General features: G+C 28.1%; 1 protein-coding gene across 1 annotated transcript; it reads right to left on the bottom strand.

Annotated features, from left to right (window-relative positions):
• Positions 1 to 5,314: 5,314 nt before the first annotated feature.
• LOC137831383 (LRR receptor-like serine/threonine-protein kinase RGI3) lies at positions 5,315 to 9,475 on the bottom strand. The gene is made up of 2 exons (XM_068639042.1): positions 6,328 to 9,475; positions 5,315 to 5,982 (listed from the first exon to the last, which is right to left on the bottom strand). The coding sequence occupies exons 1-2, from the start codon at positions 9,140 to 9,142 to the stop codon at positions 5,525 to 5,527; spliced, it is 3,273 nt and encodes a 1,090-aa protein (XP_068495143.1). The 5' UTR covers positions 9,143 to 9,475; the 3' UTR covers positions 5,315 to 5,524.
• Between the last annotated feature and the right edge of the window lie 10,834 nt (positions 9,476 to 20,309).

The following is a 20,309-nucleotide window of genomic DNA, read 5'->3' as shown; positions in this document are numbered from 1 at the left end:
TTATTTTTCTCATGAAAGTGAATTTTTATAAGTGTTGTATAGAAAAAAATACAAGCAAATATCAGAAAGGTTGTCCTAAAACATTTTATTTAATTGTTGATAAAAATATATATATTTTTAAGATAAAAAGCTTTTAATTTTATAATCCAAAATCTTATCTGATTCTTTTGTGTAATATAAACATAATTTAAGAGATTTATTTTCAAAAATGAAAGTGTCAATATTATAATGTAATGATGATCTAGAAGGAAGATGGTGTGATTCATGAATGTTCTTGGTCCATACATGAAAAGGGCACATAATGGTTTGACATGTGACATATCACGTGATATTACTTCTTCTGGTAGGCCTATAGTCACGGTTGTGAAAATTAATCTTCATTATTGGTCTCATAAAGATAATGGATCTCAACTATATTAAAAAATATTTTATATAATAGGAAAATTCAATTTAGTATCTGTTCTTTATTATAATAAAATTATTAATACATGAAATAATAAATAAAGTTTGAAACATTATAATTCTAAAATTTAAAATTTGAATCATAAAAAATTACAAATGTCTAAAACAATTGTGCGTAATCCATTCAACAACTTATGTTCTTTCAATGAATTTGCAGAATTTGCTTAACAAATATTATAAAAAAAATTCTTAAATCACAACTAAATTTAAATATAAAATATAATTAATCACTTTAGATATTATTTTATAATTAAAAAATTATTAATATCTAAAATAACTTTTATTATTAATAAAATGATTTTAAAATTAATATTTAAATTAACTAATAAAATTTTAATTATTAATATTTTAAATTTTAAATTAATTTAGAATATAAAATAATTAATAACTAAAATTTAGTGGTTATATATCAATTTAAAAACTATTTTATAAATTTTTATTAATAATAAAAATCATTTTAAATATTAATAATTTTTTTTAGTTTATAAGATGATTTCTAATTTAGTTAATAGGAATTAATTATTTTAATTCTTAAAATTAATTTTTATTTAATAAATTTCTATCTGAAAATAATTTATGTAAAAAATTTCATAGATTGATAGTTTAAATATTAATTTTGTTTCAATTAACATATTTTAAATTTTAATAATAGTATACTGACATGCCAATAGGTTGGAACATAATCTAGATTACAATAATGATAAAAGTATATTATTTTGTTTTAATATCTTAAATACCCATATATATATATATATATATATATATATATATAAAGTTCTTTTTAAAAGAGAACACTAAGAAAAAATAGTTTCTCTTTAAATTATAAAATTAATTCATGTGTGAGTTAATTCATAAAATATTTGTTGTATTTTATAATATTTTATTTTTTTACTTACGCTTAATTACTTTTTGTGTATGAAAAAGTTAAATCATTTTTTATTTATTAAGAGCTTATAGAAAATCTTATTCAAATAATCCTTTGTTTAAGTAAGGAATTAGCACGACGAACTAAACAAAATAATTTGTCTTTTTTATAACCCAAAATTGTACTTAAGTGTTATCTAAAACTTTCAAAATATAGTTTATGAAAATTAATATTATATTTAAAAAAAATTGTTTATTTAATTAGAATTTATGCATGTTAATATACACTACAAGAAAATCATGAAATAAAAATCAAATTTAAAAACAAAAATAACTAGTTGTTATAGTAACTAGATTAGAGACATTTTAGAGACTAAAAAAAATTTGTGGTTTCTAAATTAGTTTTTATTATTGTTAAATGGTTTCTAAATTGGTATCTAATTAACAACTAATGTTTTTACTACAAAATTTGAAATCTAAATTATATTATTGGTAATTAAAACTTTAACAACTAATTAGATACCAGTTTAAAACTATTTAACAATAATAAAAACTAATTTAAAAAAAAAATAGTTTCTAAAATAGTTTTTAATTTAGTCATTATATCAACTAATTATTTTTTGTTTTTAAAATTATTTTCTATTTCATAATTTTTTTTAGTGATATTATAAAAAATTATGGATAATGTAAAAAGTGAGACCTTAGTTGCTAATATAGAGTTGACTATAATTGCAAAATGAATGAATTTATTTTGGAGGCACAGTTGCATAAAAAACCATGAAACCATTTTATATTCTCAACTAATAAAAAAAATATCATATCATTAAAAATTGTTAACTTTTGAAATAATTATTTTCGAACTTAATTTTAATGTGTTCTGTATTTGGAAGGTAGCTGTAAATTTTGTATTAATAACTTATGGAAAATAAACTCATAATAAATTTAATTAATTAGAATATATATAATGTTTTACACTTTAAAATATTATAAATTGTATTTACTAAATTGTTTTGGTTTGGTGATTCTTCTGGCAGTAAATTGTTAATATCAACTTTAATAACTTATATAATAATAATAATTATATTAAATAATAATAGTATGAAAAATATTAATGATAATGATAAACTATTGTGATAATTACTTAAAAAAATTACTTAAAAGTATATATTAATGTTTCCTAATGCTAACATATTTGATATTCATCTCAGTTTACTGTTTCCTTAATTATTAAATAATAACACAACTTATTGAATAGATTTAAATATAGAAATGAAAATATAAGAGAATTTTTTTTTTCAAAAAGAAACATTTAATGAATTTATCTCCTTAAGATAAGATACATGCACATGACTTCAAATATCTTTGACTTTGGAGTCTTTTCGTACACGGTCTCTGCACTAAAACTTTCTATGAAAAATAACATTTATTCTTTATTTATGAGAAACATAAATTGTCATTATCAATAAAAAAACTTATATAAAATTTTATTCTAAAAAAATAAAATCAATAAAACTATGATACTGCTGATTCTTTTTTTTTTTCTACCTCTTTAAGTATATAGGAAAATGATGAAAAATAAAGTAATTATTCTAAAATGTACGTATTATTATATGTGATAAAATATGAAACGTTCATTTTTTCCAAGATTCTTAAAATAATTTATATTTATCTATTTAAAATAAATACTAAGATAAAAAATAGTTATTTACAATTTTAGAAAGCATATAACTACAAGAAAATCATAAACAGAAACCAATTTTAGAGAAAAAATAATAATTAATTATTATATTGATTAAATTAAATATTATTTTACAGACTAAAAATTTATTAATTTTCAAATTAATTTCTATTATTGATCAATAGTTTCTAAATTAGTATTTAATTAGTTACCAGGATTTTTGCTATTAAATTTAAAATTTAAATAATTAGTTATTAAAACCTTGGTGACTAATTAGATATCCAATTTAAAAATTATTTATCAATAATAAAAACTAATGTAGAAATCAATAGTTTTTTACTCTAAAATAATATCTAATTTAGTCAATATACAAACTAATTATTTTTAGTCTTTAAAATTGGTTTATATTTAATAATTTCGTAGTGGTGTATATTTTAAATGGATTTCAAATTTATTAATTTTATATAAATTAAAAATAATTTTAAATTTTTTTGAAGGATAAAATTTTTAAAAAACTTTATAAAGACCAAAAATTAAAATTCCTTATTTTTACAAAGACCAAAAACATATGTTTAATTTTTAATAAATAACACTCCAATTCATGCTTTAATTTTGTTGTAACATATCTGGAATTCGTTCTTCTCTCAAGTTTCTTGAATTTTTCTGACATTATTTGTTTTCCCTTCTCTTATCTTTCCATGGTAAAGCCAAAAATGGTTTTTTCAAAGATACTGTGAAATAGTTTCCTTTAAGAATTTCAGTAAATACAAAGAGCTTTGTCAAACCTTGCAAATGATGGAAAATTCCCTTGTTTTGCAATATGTGCACAACAATTTTGTTCCTACTTGCAAATTATATAGAAAAAGCTGATAAAGGAATTAAAGTTTTACCATTGTAATAGTTGAAAGCCTTTCTATATATACATACAAATGAGAATATGAAAAACTAAAAGTGAAATTAAAAATAAATCATAATTATCTTACAATTTTCATTATTGGTTTTAAAAAATAACATAAAATAGAGCTAGTGCTACATTTAAATAAGAATCTAAGTGTTTATAATAAGTAAAAATGAGAAAGTTTTGAACCAAGATTTATATGAATATATTATTTTAAATTGTTAAATAGAATGTGATGCATACGATTTGGTTTGTATATACAAAATCTTATATATGAATATTTCAAAATCCTTGAATCAGTTACATTATGCACTTATTATGGGAAAAAGCTTTGACTTACAAATCCTGAAGTTGGTTTGGGAGCAGTTATTCAATGTCATCCTTCACTGTTCCATTTATAATGGTCCTGCATATATGCATGTGCATTTGACTACGATACATGCAACCTTTCAGTGTCACAAACCAGATAACTTCAAGTTAGTACATAACTTTACTAATTTCAATTTCATCTAAATCAACCTCATAAATTCGGCTGACATACGTGTGAAATGATATATTTATGACTGATTCGATAGCAATCTGATAGCAGATGACTTTATAAGTTCAATAATTCTTTATTAGGATAGACTTTAGATGACTATGATAACATATTAAGAAATATACTTTAAACTTAACTATACTTTACAGAACTGACTTATAAGATGATGTTTGCACCGAGTTAGTTGTTATATGCACATATCATTTAATCCTCTTTAAATGGTGAAAATGAAACATATATGTTGAACTATAATGTAAACATGAATGTAAAATGAAGAGGATAGTGTTAGTTTTTGTGATTTGAGCAATGAAGTTTCCATTGGAATGGTTGGAAACTGGAGAGTCTCTCTCAGACAGCACATGGACATGTGGTGTTGAACATGGGACCATGTGAGTACTGTTATGAAAGGCTGGCTTGGATGTGTGTGTTTGTGGGGATGTAAGAGAAAGAGAGAGAGAGAGAATGAATCATGGAATATTGTTCTCCATCAATAAATTCTAAACACATATATCCAAAACAACCAATCATTGCTTCAACTTTCCACAAGATTTCAGGTCCTTCTCTTAATACACAGTTAAGCCTTCACTGTTCCCAGTTGGCACTCAGGAACCTAAGGAAAATCTCTTTAATTCCTCATATTCATTCCATCACAATTCAAATACAATGTTTAATTACACCACATTCTACTCATCATATAACATACTTAGATCTTCTTATTATTCATTCAATTTCAATTGGCATTTGAGTTATAGTTTTTTATCTACAGTTACAAATTTCACTTTTCACTCTAATTTTCTTTCACACCATCCAAAGGTAAGAGTCTCATGCAAGTTTTTCATAGTTAGAGCACTTGCAACTAAATTAGTTAGGAAAATGCTTAAGAAGATATATTTATTTATATATTAAACATATATATGGATACTTGAAATCTGCATCCTCTGTGTGACATTACACTAAAAAGGAGAAAATGACCACACTATATTAGTACTATAATATAATTTAATTAATAATTTAATAATTGAGGGCACCTCTAATTGGCACTGCTTTAGACTATGTACAATTGGAATGAAGTATATACATGCTCTCAACTGATTGAGTTATCTGAGAAATTATAAGAGCATGTAGAAGATCCATGTGAAACCACATTCTTAGGAGGTGGTGGAGAATTATGTGATGTTAAACCTCCCTTCAATGCATCAGAGTCTGTTCTTGAGGTCTCAAGGGGTCTAATTTCCTTCAGCATAGCAACAACATCCTTCATTGTTGGACGTTCTTCAGATCTAGTGCTTACACATAGAAAAGAAACTGCTAGAGTTTGTAGCATTTCATGCATGGTGGGATCAGCCCTCCCTCTCAACTTGGTGTCAAGAATGTCAGAAGGCTCTCCTTTGCTAGCCAAGTGGTTCCTGACCCACTGAACCAAGTGTGCACCCCCTGGCAGAGTTGGGTCTAATGGGTGCCTTCCAGTGAGAACCTCAAGTAGAACCATGCCAAAACTGTAAACATCACTCTTTTCAGTGATAGCCTGAAGAGATGCATGCTCTGTGAATAAACCAAAGACAACAGAAATTAGTACTGTTCAAAGGGTCAATAAATTAGAAGAGAAAAATGGCAGAATGTGTTTCAAATCTCTCATGTTTTGATCAAATCAGTTTTAGTCCTATATTTTAAAAATGGTAATTTTTGTTCTTTGTACTTTTTTAGATATGTTGGATTTGATCCATCCATAGGTTAAAAAGTATATATAAAGTCAAGAACCAAGACCACCTCATTTAAAAACTAAAACTACTGTTTTCAAAGGATATGTAACCAAAATTTGAGGAACTAAAACATATTTTACTAATCACTCAATTAATTCAAGTTTACTAGAAGGAATAAAATGAATACCAGGAGCCATGTATCCATATGAACCAGCAAGGTAATGTCTTTGAAGTGGCTTGGAGTTAGTATTGTGACCAATTTCAGTTGCAGTTCTTGCCAGGCCAAAGTCAGCAAGGTAAGGTTGATATCCAGGACCTAATAACACATTCATGGCTTTGACATCTCCATGAATAATGGCAGGCAAACAATCATGGTGCAAATATGAAAGTGCATGTGCCACACCTAATATAACATCATATCTTGTCTCCCATTCAGCCTTTCCCTTTCCTGAACCATGAAGCAGTGAACTTAGGCTTCCATTAGGGAGGTAATCATAAAACAGCAGCTTGAGGTTCTTGTTTGATCCCCAACCCAGAAGCCTGATGATGTTCTTGTGCCTAATTGACCCCAATGTTTGAATTTCAGAATTGAAGGCTCCTGACTCTTCTGAGGACCACATCTTTTTAACTGCCAGTGTTTCACCGTTTGGAGTTGTCACCTTGTACACAACTCCAGAGCTTCCAGTGCCAATCACATTGGCTGATGTCAAACTCAAGACAATGTCATCAATGGAGAAATCAAGCTTCTGATACAAAGTCATCTCCCAAGTTTCGTTTTCCATGAGAACCTTGCTGGCAATGTGAGTACGGACCAAGACATAGACTGTGAGCAGCACTAGAACTGCACTGGTGCTTAAGAGAATGGACATAGTGAACTTCATGGTCGATGAAGCATGACCTTTGTCAGCAGGAGTTACAACACCTCCGGCAATGTAGAGACCTTGATTTTCAGCAAGATCGCTGAGAGGGAGTTTGTGGAAGAATGGAGTGTTAGGCAACTCACCAGAGAAGCCATTGGAGGAAACATTTAAGGAGACAAGATTCTCAAGGTCAGAGAGGGAATCTAAATTCCCTGAGAGCTTGTTGTGAGACAGATCAAGCACTCCTAGTTTGGTAAGACCAGAGAACTGGGATGGAATTTTACCAGAAAACTGGTTGAAGCTAAGATTGAGAGAGATTTCCAATGAAGGAATTAAACCAACTTCATTGGGAATTTCTCCATCAAAGTTATTGCTTCCCAAGTCCAGAAGTTGTAGCTTAGTACAAGACAGGATCTCTGCTGGGATTTTTCCACTTATCTGATTGTTTTCAAGGTTGAGTTTGGTTAACTCAGCCAATGAACCAATGGTGTGACTCAATGCACCAGTTAGCCTGTTGTCTGACAAGTCAATCAACTGAAGGCTTTTGGGAAGAGAATCTGGAACAGAACCAGTGAGACTGTTGGAATGAAGGTCTAGAAACTCAAGATTCTGGCATCCAGATAGTGTTGGAGGAATCTCTCCCGCGAGATTATTGCTGCTCATGTCCAGAAAATTCAAACTCTTCAAGTTGCCAATCTCTGGGGGAATTTTACCTGCTAGTCTATTGTGATTCAACCTCAGCCTGTAGAGGCTTGTGCAGTTTCCTATATCAGGTGGTATGAAGCCTGATAACTCATTGGAAAGAAGTAGAAGTTTGGTGAGGTTCCTCAACCCAAATAGTTGTCTGGGTACCGGACCAATCAAGTCGTTGTAAGACAGATCAAGTGCCTCAAGTTCTTGGCACTCAGAAACACTATCTGGAATCTTTCCTGATAGCCTGTTCTTCCATGCAAAGAAAAGAGTCAAGCCTTTCAAGTTTCCAATAAGATCAGGAATCTCACCAGAGAGAGCATTGTTGTCAAGTTCCAGTTGATTCAGGGAAGTACAATTTGAAATTTCTGGAGGGATAATACCTGAGAGTTGATTGACACTTAGCTGAAGCTCTTGGAGATTTAAAAGGTTGCCAAAACTTCTTGGTATGCTACCCGTGAGAAGGTTTTCAGACAAGTCTATGACTTTGATCTCTGTGCAGCTTCCAAGCTCTTCTGGGATAGTACCAACTATATTGTTTTGCCACAAAAGTAGACTCTTAAGCTGGTTGAGTTCTCCAATTTGGCTTGGTATTGAGCCCGAGATAGAGTTCTGATGTAAGTACAGGTTCTGCAACTCACTGCAATTGCCAATCTCTTCTGGAATAGAACCTGACAACAGAGTTGTATATATGGCTATGGTTTTGACTTTTTTCAGCATTTTGATCGAAGAAGGAAGACTTCCTGAAATGCTGGTTTCTGCAAGTCCTAGCACGACCAAGTTGGTGCAGTTTCCAATCTCCCATGGGATCTCACCCTTGAGGTTCTTATTGCCACCAGCTCTGAAAACTTGGAGCTTGCTTAAGGAGCCAATGCTCTTTGGAATTTCACCACTGAGATGATTATCATAGATTGTCAAGTTCACAAGGCTTGATAGATTGCCAATGTTGGATGGAATGCTGCCTTCAAGGAAGTTTGTATGGAGAGACAAACTCAGCAGTTTTCTTAGGCTGCAAATTTCTTCTGGAATTTCACCAAAGAGAGAATTGCCACTGAGATCAACAAAGGTGAGCTCGAGATAGTCTCCAATCTCCTTTGGAATCCTTCCAGTGAGGTTGGTTGATGAGAGTACCAGAAACTTCAAGGACCTTAGAGGTTGAAAATTTGAAGGCAATGAGCCTTGCAAGTTCACTGACTTCAGGTTTATCTCTACCACTTCTCCTTGTGAGTTGCAATACACCCCAAACCAGTTGCATGGGCTTGAGGCTGAAGGGTTCCATGATGGTAACACATCTGAAGTGATGTTTAAACTGTTTTTCCATGCTATAAGAATCTGACCTTGCTCATCAAGGGAGTAACAACATGGAAAAAAGAGAAGACAGTTTAATGAGAGAAGCAAGGTGAAGGAGAAGATTTTGGGAGAAAGTGACAGATTCCTTAAGCTTCCAGGCATTGCTGAGAGAAGAGAGCGGTTGATCTGTTTTGGGATTGTAGAGGGGGAAACCCCATGTTTTGTTTATAGAGGAAGAAGAGTGGAAGATTTGGGTCCAAGAGCTAGCTTCTTTATTCTTTTATTATTGTAATGGAAGTTGTTGTTTAATAATGAAAAGATGGTCATGCTCATACTCATTCCCATGTTGCTTAGTTTTTCATTATAATAAATTTCACTAGTCATCACCATTTAACCTCTCATGTAAGAGGTTGAAATTGAAATCTTATGAATTCTGCAATCTGAATGGTTCCAAGTTGTTTTGTTAGCTAGAGTAGAGTTTCAAAAATAGCAATCTGTCAGAGAGGTGAAAATAGTGGAGCTGAAAATCACGTAAAAAGATTTCCTAAGCTTTTGCTCCCCACGTGGACTCTAGCATTATTATCCTGCTTTGTTTTCTGCATTATTTGGTCATTATTTTTCACCCTCTTATAATCTTTTAGTTGCCATGGTTGGCAGGAAACAAGGTAAATCTAGCTAGCACTAGACTATGAAAATATGTAGATAGGAAAATGGCTTTTGAACTAATGGGACATTAAGGTTATTACCTCAATGATAGTGATAGGCTGATCATCCAACACAACAGACAATATGATTACATATTGCATTATTTTCAATGTTTTATAGTTCTTGATTTGTTTAGTAAGAATATAACTCCTCCCCTTTGCTTATCTAGCCCCATTTTTTGTGGTCCACCTATTTTATGTGGTTCAAGTTGATGAGCCATTCATGTTGTCCATAGTTGTTACCTTGTTATTTGTTTCACCAAACAATGCACAGATGCTGTTTCCTTAATTAATTAACTCATGATGTAACATACATGATATGCTTTTGCTAAGTTTTACAACAACTAACTTAGTACTCATATCAGAATGTAAAACTTAGTGTTCATGTCTACTGTCAAAAAATAAATTACTCAAATTATAGTACTTTTGTGGAAGAGACATTTTTTTTTATTTGTAGTTCATTGTGAAAGGACTAACTAGGATTTGTTTATATAGAGATGGAGGAAATGGGTGAGGAATCTGATGAAGAAGTGAAGAGCACATGGAGGTGAGGAATATGTTTAATAAAAAAGGGAAATAAAAATCTGAAAGATCTGGTCACATTGTCTGATGGTGTTTAGTTTAAAGAATGAATTCAAAACAATGAAAAGTATGCTGGCCTTGAATGGAAGGGACAACATTGCACCCTCTTCAATATTCAAATGCTAAATTCATAAATCAATACTAGATGGATCACTTGCCCCAAATTAATCAAAGATCAATTATCTCTTTAAATATTCTTTTAGTTTGTCACCCTCTTTGTAACTTAGTCACCATATGAATTCACGGGCTAAAACTAGAAAATTTAGATTAAAAAAACTAAGTGTTGGATTTTTCTAACTATATATTGGCAAAATTTTATACTAATAAACTATAAATCAAGTTATATAAAAGATTATGGCTTTATTTATAATAAAAAAAATTTAAATTTATGACACCAATTAACAAAAGATCTTAAAGCATGAATTTTAAGTCCTTAAAAAAGTATCTTACTAGGTTAGCAGAGAGGTGTATTTAAAATGTTATTGATTTCGATATAACATAACACTAAAAAATATGTTGTGTGGTAATAATTTATGTAAAAGTTGTTATCAATAAATTAAATTAAATTTATAAAAAAACTTATTTAATTTTATTCAAATTTATATAGGGAGAAGATTGTTGGAAAATACTTTTAATTCATTTTATCTTCTTGTAAGGATGTTCTATAAAAGGAAAAAGATATCATTTAGTTAAAGGGTTGTGAAAGCAATATTTGGACTAGGGAATATGTGATGAAGGCTTTTTAGATGAAAAGAAAAAAAAAGTAAAAGGTGAGTTTTGATGTATGGTTACATTTGAAAAGCACTTGATAGGGTGTAAAAGTTGTACTTTTTTGTATGGAGTCAATGTTCTAGTATTAGCTCTTCTCTCCTCTTAAAAAAAAATTATGATATTTTGACACTCTTGCTCCATTCTACACTCACAATAAATATTCATATTTATAAAAAAAATTAAAAAAAAATTCCTTAATAAAAATACAATCAAAATGAAAAATATTTTAAAATTAAAAAAATTATATTTTTTTAAATAATTAAAATATTAATATTTATTGGGGTGTAGGGTGGAGTATGGGTGTCAAATAAACATTTTTGAAAAAAGAAAACTATGATAAACTAATATTAAGCATCTTTAACTCAAACTCAATACAAACATAAGATAAGTTTAACAAATAACTAAATATCCAAATGGTTTTTAAGAGATAAATACATTCACTAACAGGTTCTCATACACTACTAGAAAGTCACTTAATAGAAATCAATTTTAGAGAAAAATAATAATTAGTTGTTATATTGACTAAATTAGATATTATTTTAGAAACTAAAAAATTATTGATATTTAAATTAGTTTCTATTATTGATAACATTTGTAAACTAATTTTTAAATTGGTACCTAATTAACTATCAAAGTTTTACCTATCAATTACTTTAGATACCAATTTAAAAAATATTTTATAAATTTTATTATATAAACTACTTTAAATATTAATAATTTTTTAGTCTCTAAAATAATATCTAATTTAGTCAGTATAGTGATTAATTATTTTTTACCTTTAAAATCAATTTTTATTTAATAATTTTCTAATGATCTCGACTATTTATTATTAGTAACAAATACTAATCTAAATATATTTTTAAATGGAAATATTGGTTTGGAAATATTTTATAATAAAGGAGAAGACATTAATAGCATTACAAAGAAGAAATAAAAGAGACAAAATGCATTTAAAAAATGAGGGACCATTTTTATTGTTGAGTTTAATTCATTGAAAAAGATAGTATATAACAATGGCCATTCTTTGGGGCATGCTATGAACATTACACATAAAACCATTATTGATGAAGGCCATGGTGTAATTCTTCACCTATTGGCAATGAAGTAAGGATGAAGTACTATGAATAAAATAAGGAAATTTTGAGAAGAACAAGAACAAAATGTAATTTCTATAGGTAATTACTAGCTAATTATAATTTCCTTTGAAGTGGTTTCTCATTTTCTCTAAGAAAATATTTCATTTAAAGGTTTTAATATTATTTTCTTACTTTCCTTTTGGAGTTGTCACTGCTTAAAGAAGAAGAAAAAAAAACAACTACTTCGATAGGGAATATTTATGAGTCCGTTTTGAACTATTTTCTAAAAAAATTAATTATTAGCTAATATTATCATTTAGTTAATCATGATATTAATGGTGAATTGCTTTGATTGAATGCGAGTTAAATAAAGCATTGTTTTTGTTTGATTTAAGTATTGATAATGTAGATATTGATTTTTTTTTTTTTTTTTATAAAAGTTTTCATGTTAGGTATCAATATGCAACTTGACATCTCAGGCTGACATCTCAAGTAACAACAATTATCTGCCATCACATGAAAAAAATATTATTAAAAAAAGGAAAAAGAAAGAAAATACAAAAATATGGGGGACTACACCAAAAATAGAGTAGATATTGATTGTTTCACAAGTTGATGGATTTGAAGGAAAATACTACCAAACAGGTTGTGGTTCAAATTCTACTTGAAGTAAAATAATAATATTATTTTAAATTTTTTTCTATTTATTTTTATATTAATATTTAATTTTGCTTTATTTCTTATTTTTTTTTAAAAAAACATATTAGAACTGTTATTAAAATGAAAAAAAAAAACTCAATCCATGTTTAAAACATGCTAGGATAAGTTATTATATTTTCCTTCTCGTGTTGTAATATTTGTAGTTTTTGCTAGTTTTACATATAACACTTCAAAGCTAAGTTGAATGCTAGAGAACTTCATATGGTTGCATTTATTACACTTAAATATAAATTTGTTATTGTATTTCTATATAAGAGTATATAATTTTATAGGTAGAAATACTGAGAAAAGTTGTCTATATGATGAATGTTAAATAAACTTTAAGTTTAAATTAAATTATAAAATCGACTCATAAAATTAAATAAGATTTGTGTTTAGTATATGAAATGTTCTTATTTTTAATTGATGTGAAATCTCCAACACATCTCTTTACGTCGAGACCTTGTCTGTGCGATTATACATTTATGACTACAAGAAAATCATTGAATAGAAACCAATTTTAGAGACAAAAAATAATTAGTTGTTATAATGACTAAATTAAAGACCGTTTTAGAAACTAAAAATATTTTTAGTTTCTATTATTGTTAAATGGTTTATAAATTGATATCTAATTAGCTACCAAGGTTTTAACTACCAATTATTTATATTCTAAATTTGGTAAAAAAAATCTTGGTTGCTAATTAGATACCAATTTATAAACCATTTAACAATAATATAAACTAATTTAGAAATCAAAAATATTTTTAGCCTCTAAAACTGAAAACGGTCTATAATTTAGTCATTATAACAACTAATTATTTTTTGTCTCTAAAATTAGTTTTTATTTCATTATTTTCTTGTAGTTTCAACATATATAATTATATTATACTCAAAATTGCATAAATGTTATTAAACTAAATTTTAAATTTAAAACCATAGCTAAGACTTCTACTTTAAACATGTTCTTCCCATCTACAAATACAAAAAGCATGTTAATTCCTTTCTAGTCTTTATTTTATACTAAAAAGATTAAATAAATGATCCCATAAATTCATCAAGATAAAGACATGTTTTAAGATTAAAAAAATGTTTACAGATGCATTCATTATATCGATTATTAAATTCAAATTTATATTTTTGTATGTGTCAACTACATAAATCCTTGTTGATAATTCCTTTTAGTCTTTGATCACACATTTTACAAGCCTTTTTCTACTTGCCTTGTAAATTCAAGAGCTATTTAGAAAAAAGAAAATTGTTACATTCATTTTCTTCTTTTACTTTTACCATTTTCCTAAAGTTTTTTTTTTTCTCTTTATGATTTAGAAATATAATTAGAATAACATGATGATTTGGGAACTAATTGTGATTGGTAAGATTGGATCACATATCCCTTCTTAATTATTTCCTCTTGTGTTCTTATTTGAAGTTGTATGATTTAGAAATAAAGTATGAACCCTATTTTGAAGGTTTGTGAGAAACATGTGTGGAACTTAAATTTGATTTGTATGATTGGATCCAATTAGTCACAGTCTGACAATATATTTTCTCACTCCAAAGCACCAACTTTGAATATTTAAAGTGAGAAACAAACCTAAGACAAACACTGTTAAAGGTAAAAGCATAGCAGTGTTAGGCACATCAAACCAAATGTTGCTGCATTTTCTTTTGGAACAAAATAGTAATAAAAGAAAAAAAAATAGGTAAAACACTAATTTGGTTCAAAAGTGAAAAGTGTTTTCATCTCTATACAAAATTAAGAAAAATCAAAATATTTTTTTAAGATATTAAACAATCTTTAAAACTTAATTATTTACTTTCATTGTAATTTATTAAAACTAAACCAGTAACTTTTAGAATTTTAGGCCGAAATAATTTTAGATTACATTCTGTATGTCTAATATAGACTTACGTTGTTGTGAGAATTGAGGTTAATGACAATTTATATATATCGTCATTCTTTAATCATCTGAGACACCTTTTAAGATAAAATCATAACTGAGTTTTAACTTCAAAACAGACAATACCTTAAATATGAGAATAAAAAATTTCTTGCTACTCTCGATTGAAAGACTTGTTTTGATACGTTGAAGAATAGTATTTGAGGTGTATTAGGATGATTTAGAACAAAAATAAATTTTTAGTTTGAAATTGAGAAATTATGTTTTACGTTTGATTCATCTTTTAGAACAATTTTATTTTTTTACATACACGCCCACTCCAGATGAGATTCTTAATTTCACATTCAATTCTCATATTTTAACTTCAATACACAAATTCAGGATTTACACATAAATATGCTTTATATATTTATAACATTTTCACATGTATAAATTCAACTCAACGATATAATTTTAATTTAATGCAAGAGTTTTAATTATACCCTCTTAACCTAACAAATTCATCTACTGTAAAAAAAAAACAGTAATTTCTAGTTCAACCATATATAGTTAATCTTGGTTTGCAATTCATTTAAACTAGAAAAAAGAATTTAGTTAACTTCTATCATCTTAATTTATGTTTACTTCAAAAGCTTATAGAAGTTAGGAAATCCTATTTTTTCATAAGAACCATAATTCTTAAACCAAACATATTTCTAAGTCTAGATCAGCAGACATTTATTTATTGAACTTAGATTTTATAATAACAAATATCCTCACATATAACTTAACCAAGCAAAGAGAACTTAAAATAAAAATAAAACTTACGTGAGGCTAAAAGTAATTAGTCACTATATTGATTATATTATATACTATTTTAGAGACTAAAAAATTATTGGTATTTAAAGTTATTTTTATTATTAAAGAATGTGGATACACAACTTCAAAAATGATTGTTAGATAAACTAACATCTTAATATGAACAAAGATTTTGTGAGGGATGAATAACTTCACTCGTGAATAAATGTAGCAAACAGAACTATGATACCATATTATAAAAAAAAATAGAGATGAACAAAAAAAAAAGAAGGTAAAGGATATGAAAAAACATATCTCTTTTATTTTTTTTCTATTGAAATAAAAAAAAATGTGATATGAATAGAAGTAGTACACTCAGTCTAAATTTGGATAAAGAGAGAAAATTAAAAACAAAGAAAAATTTACACAAAGTAATTTCTAAATTGGTATATAAATTAATTACCAAGGTTTTAGCTACTAATATTGTAGATTTTAAAATAGTCTTTAAAAAACTAATAGAGACTAATTTAGAATATAAATTAGTTAATAGCTAAAACATTGATAGTTAATGATTAAATACCAATTTAGAAACTGCTTTATAAATTTGTATTAATAATATAAATTACTTTGTACACTACTACTTTTTTTAGTTTATAAAATGACATATAATTTAGTCAATATAATAACTAATTATTTTAGGTTCTCAGTTAGTTTCTATTTAATAATTTTCTTATAGTATATTTTTAAATATAATCAATTATTTTTAACAAACTCTTAATAATATTTAAGATTGAATTTTTTTAGAGAAAAGTCTAAAAGAAAAAGATTTAGGGAGATACAAGTTTTTAAATAAATGAAGAATACATTAATTTCAATAAATTGATCTTACAATTAGTTTACATTTTTTTACTATAAACATTTAAAAAAAAAGTTTAATAATTTTATAATTATGGGAGAGTAAAACATTGCTTTAGTTTAATTCAAATTTGATACTAACTTGTGTTCACAAATGCCAACATAGTAGGAAAAAAGACGAAAGGACAAATACCAAAAGATGAAGATAAAGATAAAAGGAAATTAAAATTTTGGCCGACAAATTTAGATTGATGATAAGTAGAAGTGGCCAAACATGAAAATAGGACATTAATCTTGCACATGAACACATCTCCTTCACTCTATCTCATAACAATAATGACTCTCAAAAATTCATCTTCCTCCTTCTGTCGGTAAGCCTTAGTACTAATTGTAGGCGTGTGCAAATGGACCAAACATCATCTTTAACTACTCCTTGTACTCACATTGACATTGATAGGTAAAAAGAAAGAGAGAGAACAACAACTAATATTGTGTTTGTATCGGTGTATGTATGCGGTTGGACTGAGTAGACATCGTATTTTAGTTAGTGAGTTTAATTATTGTGTCCCTTTTATAATTTTTATTTATAAAGATGGTTGTACTTGTAATTGATGTGCAACATGACAGAAATAGAAATAAAACATAATAGTTGTCCGTGTGGATGTAGGTTGCAGTTGGCGACCGAAGCACGTTAAATCTTGTGTTGTTTATTTTCTTGCATTGATTTTTTGTGATTACGTGTGTTGCTTTCGCATACGTTTTTTTCCATCAATTTGTGGGTGAAGTTAGGTACAGACGAGTTTGAAAGTATTAAACATAAATATGAATCAATTTTAGAGATAAAAATTAATTAATTATTGTATTAACTAAATTAAATATTATTTTAGAGATTAAAAAAATATTATTGATATCTAAATTGATTTCTATTATCAATAAATATTTTTTTAGTTAACTAGATACCAATTTAAAAATTATTTATTAATAATAAAAATTAATTTAGACGTCAATATTTTTTTAAAGTCTATAAAATAGTATTTAATTTAATTAATATAATAATTAATTATTTTTTATCTTTAAAATTAGTTTTTATATAATATTTTTTTTGTTTAGTGTATAGAACCTAATACTTTTTTTTAAGTAGTACTTTAGAAACCAAGTAAAAAAATGTTATGAAATCCCTTCACATAAAAGATGGAGTCTATATTAAATTGAGCAATTGTACTCATTACTTCTTGGAAATATGCATAATCTATATAAAAAGGAAAATGGATGGTTTCCATGAAGCCAAATTACATTATCATGAACACCAAACAGAAACCAAGATGGTGAGAGGTTTTATGATTTTGTACTGAGAGTGGACCCTTTTGACATCCTCTTCTACTATTACAACACCATATCACAACTTTTGTCCTTGATGCATGCCACACGTGGAGTTTTTAGTACCCTACAACACTTATACAAATCAATGCATCCAAAACAACATTTTTCATTGCCACTATATATGAAATCACATCAAAATAAAAGTATAATACACCAGTTTTCACATCTGAGGAAATAAAACCAGTTGGAATATTACTTTCTATCTACAGTCAGTGTGATTATATATCCCAAAATCATACACTGAGTGTGCAACTTTTTCTAGGGAACAAGACAATTGTGGTGGACAGAAACATTGCTGCATTTAAGTTTAGACATTTATTTGTAATTGTGTGTGAGCTTGAGGATTGAAATCCACACCATCTAGCAAATTGCTTTAGAACAATTCAAATTATTGCCTCCCTCATAATGAGCATGGTTTTATATTTCATTAATTTGAGTCTAAAGTTGTTGGATTTTCTCCTTAACTTCACTTGTGTTTATTAAAAGTTTCAAAGTGCTCCACTGACTTCAGCTTTGTTTTCTCTCGATGAAGATGACCCATGAAAATCAATAATTCCATTATTAAAATGGTTTTTCCGAATAGAAACATGGTTTGGTCACACATGATCTTCATATTAAAAGGTTAAATCGCAGTCTCAGACATTATTGTGTTCATATATCCCCTTGAATCCGGGGCTTATGCTCCCTTGTGAACTTTGCAATGGCTATAAATTATTAAAAAGAGAGGTAATGAATACAAAGAGAGCTTATAAACCCTTCCTTTTCACCAAAACCACACCTTGTTCAACTTCTTTAAATCAAGTCAACATTGGTATACAAAGTCTTTTGCTTCATTTGACTTTGGAAATTAAAAAAAAATAGGTACATTGGTGTGGAACTTGACGAGGAGGATGATGTTTTCATTTCCTTTTTACTCTCACAAACAAAGTAAACTCCATTACCTTATTATAGTATCATTTAAGTAAAACTCACAAAGGAAGTTTTTTTCATCAAAATAGTGCTACTCCGATTCCAAATTATGGATTAGGGTAAGTTTTAAAAAATGTCCAAAATTAGATAAATTGTCTTTAGATTCACGACTTTACTTAAAATAATATTTAGGTGATCACTAGAATACTTTTGTTAATTTAAGTTTACTAAATTGAATTTTCTTCATGTAACTTAAAAATTGAAATAAATTATTAGTCTTTTGTATACAAATCTAAATTTCATTTCATCTTTTGAGTTACATGAGCAAAACTCAACTTAGCAAATCCAAGGTTAAAAAATATTCAAACTTACTCAAATTCATAATAGGAATAATAATTGCATCATTTTGGGGGAAAACCCACAAAGGTAACCCCTTGTACTATTGACTACAAATAGTTCTTGAAGCCCATCCTTAAATATTACTTCATTTTGTAATTCACATTAATCTTATTTCAGAAGAAAGTGGAGGGATCTGATGATAAGAAAATCCCCTGAAGCAAAAGCTAATGCCCTTCTAAGATGTATTGGTGAAGTCAAAAGTTTCATGGAACATACTTTGGTCCTTTAAACCCGGGAAAGGTTATGTCTCTTTATAGTATTCAATTCAACAATGTCTAGAAGAGGGGGACCAAAAGATGGTCGCAGTTTCAAGCAAAATTCTACATATTGTTTTGGCAGGATCAGCAAATCTGTGAGATTCCATTTGATGATTCCACTTTACCCACTGATGGTACCAGCCAACCAACATCCATCACAGTCCAATAAGGACCAATTGGCTCTTTCTCCCTCCCTCATCAATTCTTCATGTAACTCTAGTGTTTTGGAAAATCTAAATTATTCATGATTCAAATTTTCAGATTGTATAATTTAGAAACCTATTCCAAATTATACAATCCAAAATGTTCTGAACCTAGTAGACAATTTATGCTCTTTCCACACTTATGGATGCGGAAGAAGAGGAAGAAAGTATACAGTGCTGAAAGAAAGAACCTTTATGTTTACTAGGAAGCTTCATGGTCCACATAGTAGTAGAAGTTGGATAGAATAGCATTTACAGATTAGAGGATGTGGTAGTTCCACTAGTTATAATCTTTTACTTTCATTTCCAACTTCTCCTTAAAACTTGCTATCTTCCCTTCCGGTTCTGTCAATTATCATTCTTGCTCCTCATCAAATAGCAACATTTTGAATATGGCGGACAAGTCCATCAATTGATGTGGCACTCTGCATCAGTTTGCAGAGGCATTGAATTAAAGAACATCGCCTACAGTGTTTGTTCACCAGCATCTGTTATGCCAATTTTAGTCAATTAGCCATGGAATTTATAGGGTAGCATACCTACAGCCCTAGTTTAGTTTCTCTATGAAATCAGAGATATTGCCAATTGCTATCCAATACTATGCATAACCACTGATGTTAATAATGCGTGTGTGTGTGTTAAGGAGCATGGATTTGAAGTGACACCAGTCCAAGTCATTTTAAGACTTAAGTGGAGTATTGATGTCACAAGATTAATCTACTTCCATGCCAAAAGGGTGACGTCGCATCTTCTTGACATAAGGTTATAAAATCGAAAGGGGGGAAGAGAATCAATTCCCAATAAAAAAAAATGAAA

The sequence above is a fragment of the Phaseolus vulgaris genome, chromosome 6 (genome assembly GCF_000499845.2).
Source record: "Phaseolus vulgaris cultivar G19833 chromosome 6, P. vulgaris v2.0, whole genome shotgun sequence".
NCBI classification, from domain to species: Eukaryota; Viridiplantae; Streptophyta; class Magnoliopsida; order Fabales; family Fabaceae; genus Phaseolus; species Phaseolus vulgaris.
The sequence above is the reverse complement of the archived record's forward strand: the minus strand, read 5'-3'. Positions and strand labels throughout refer to the sequence as shown.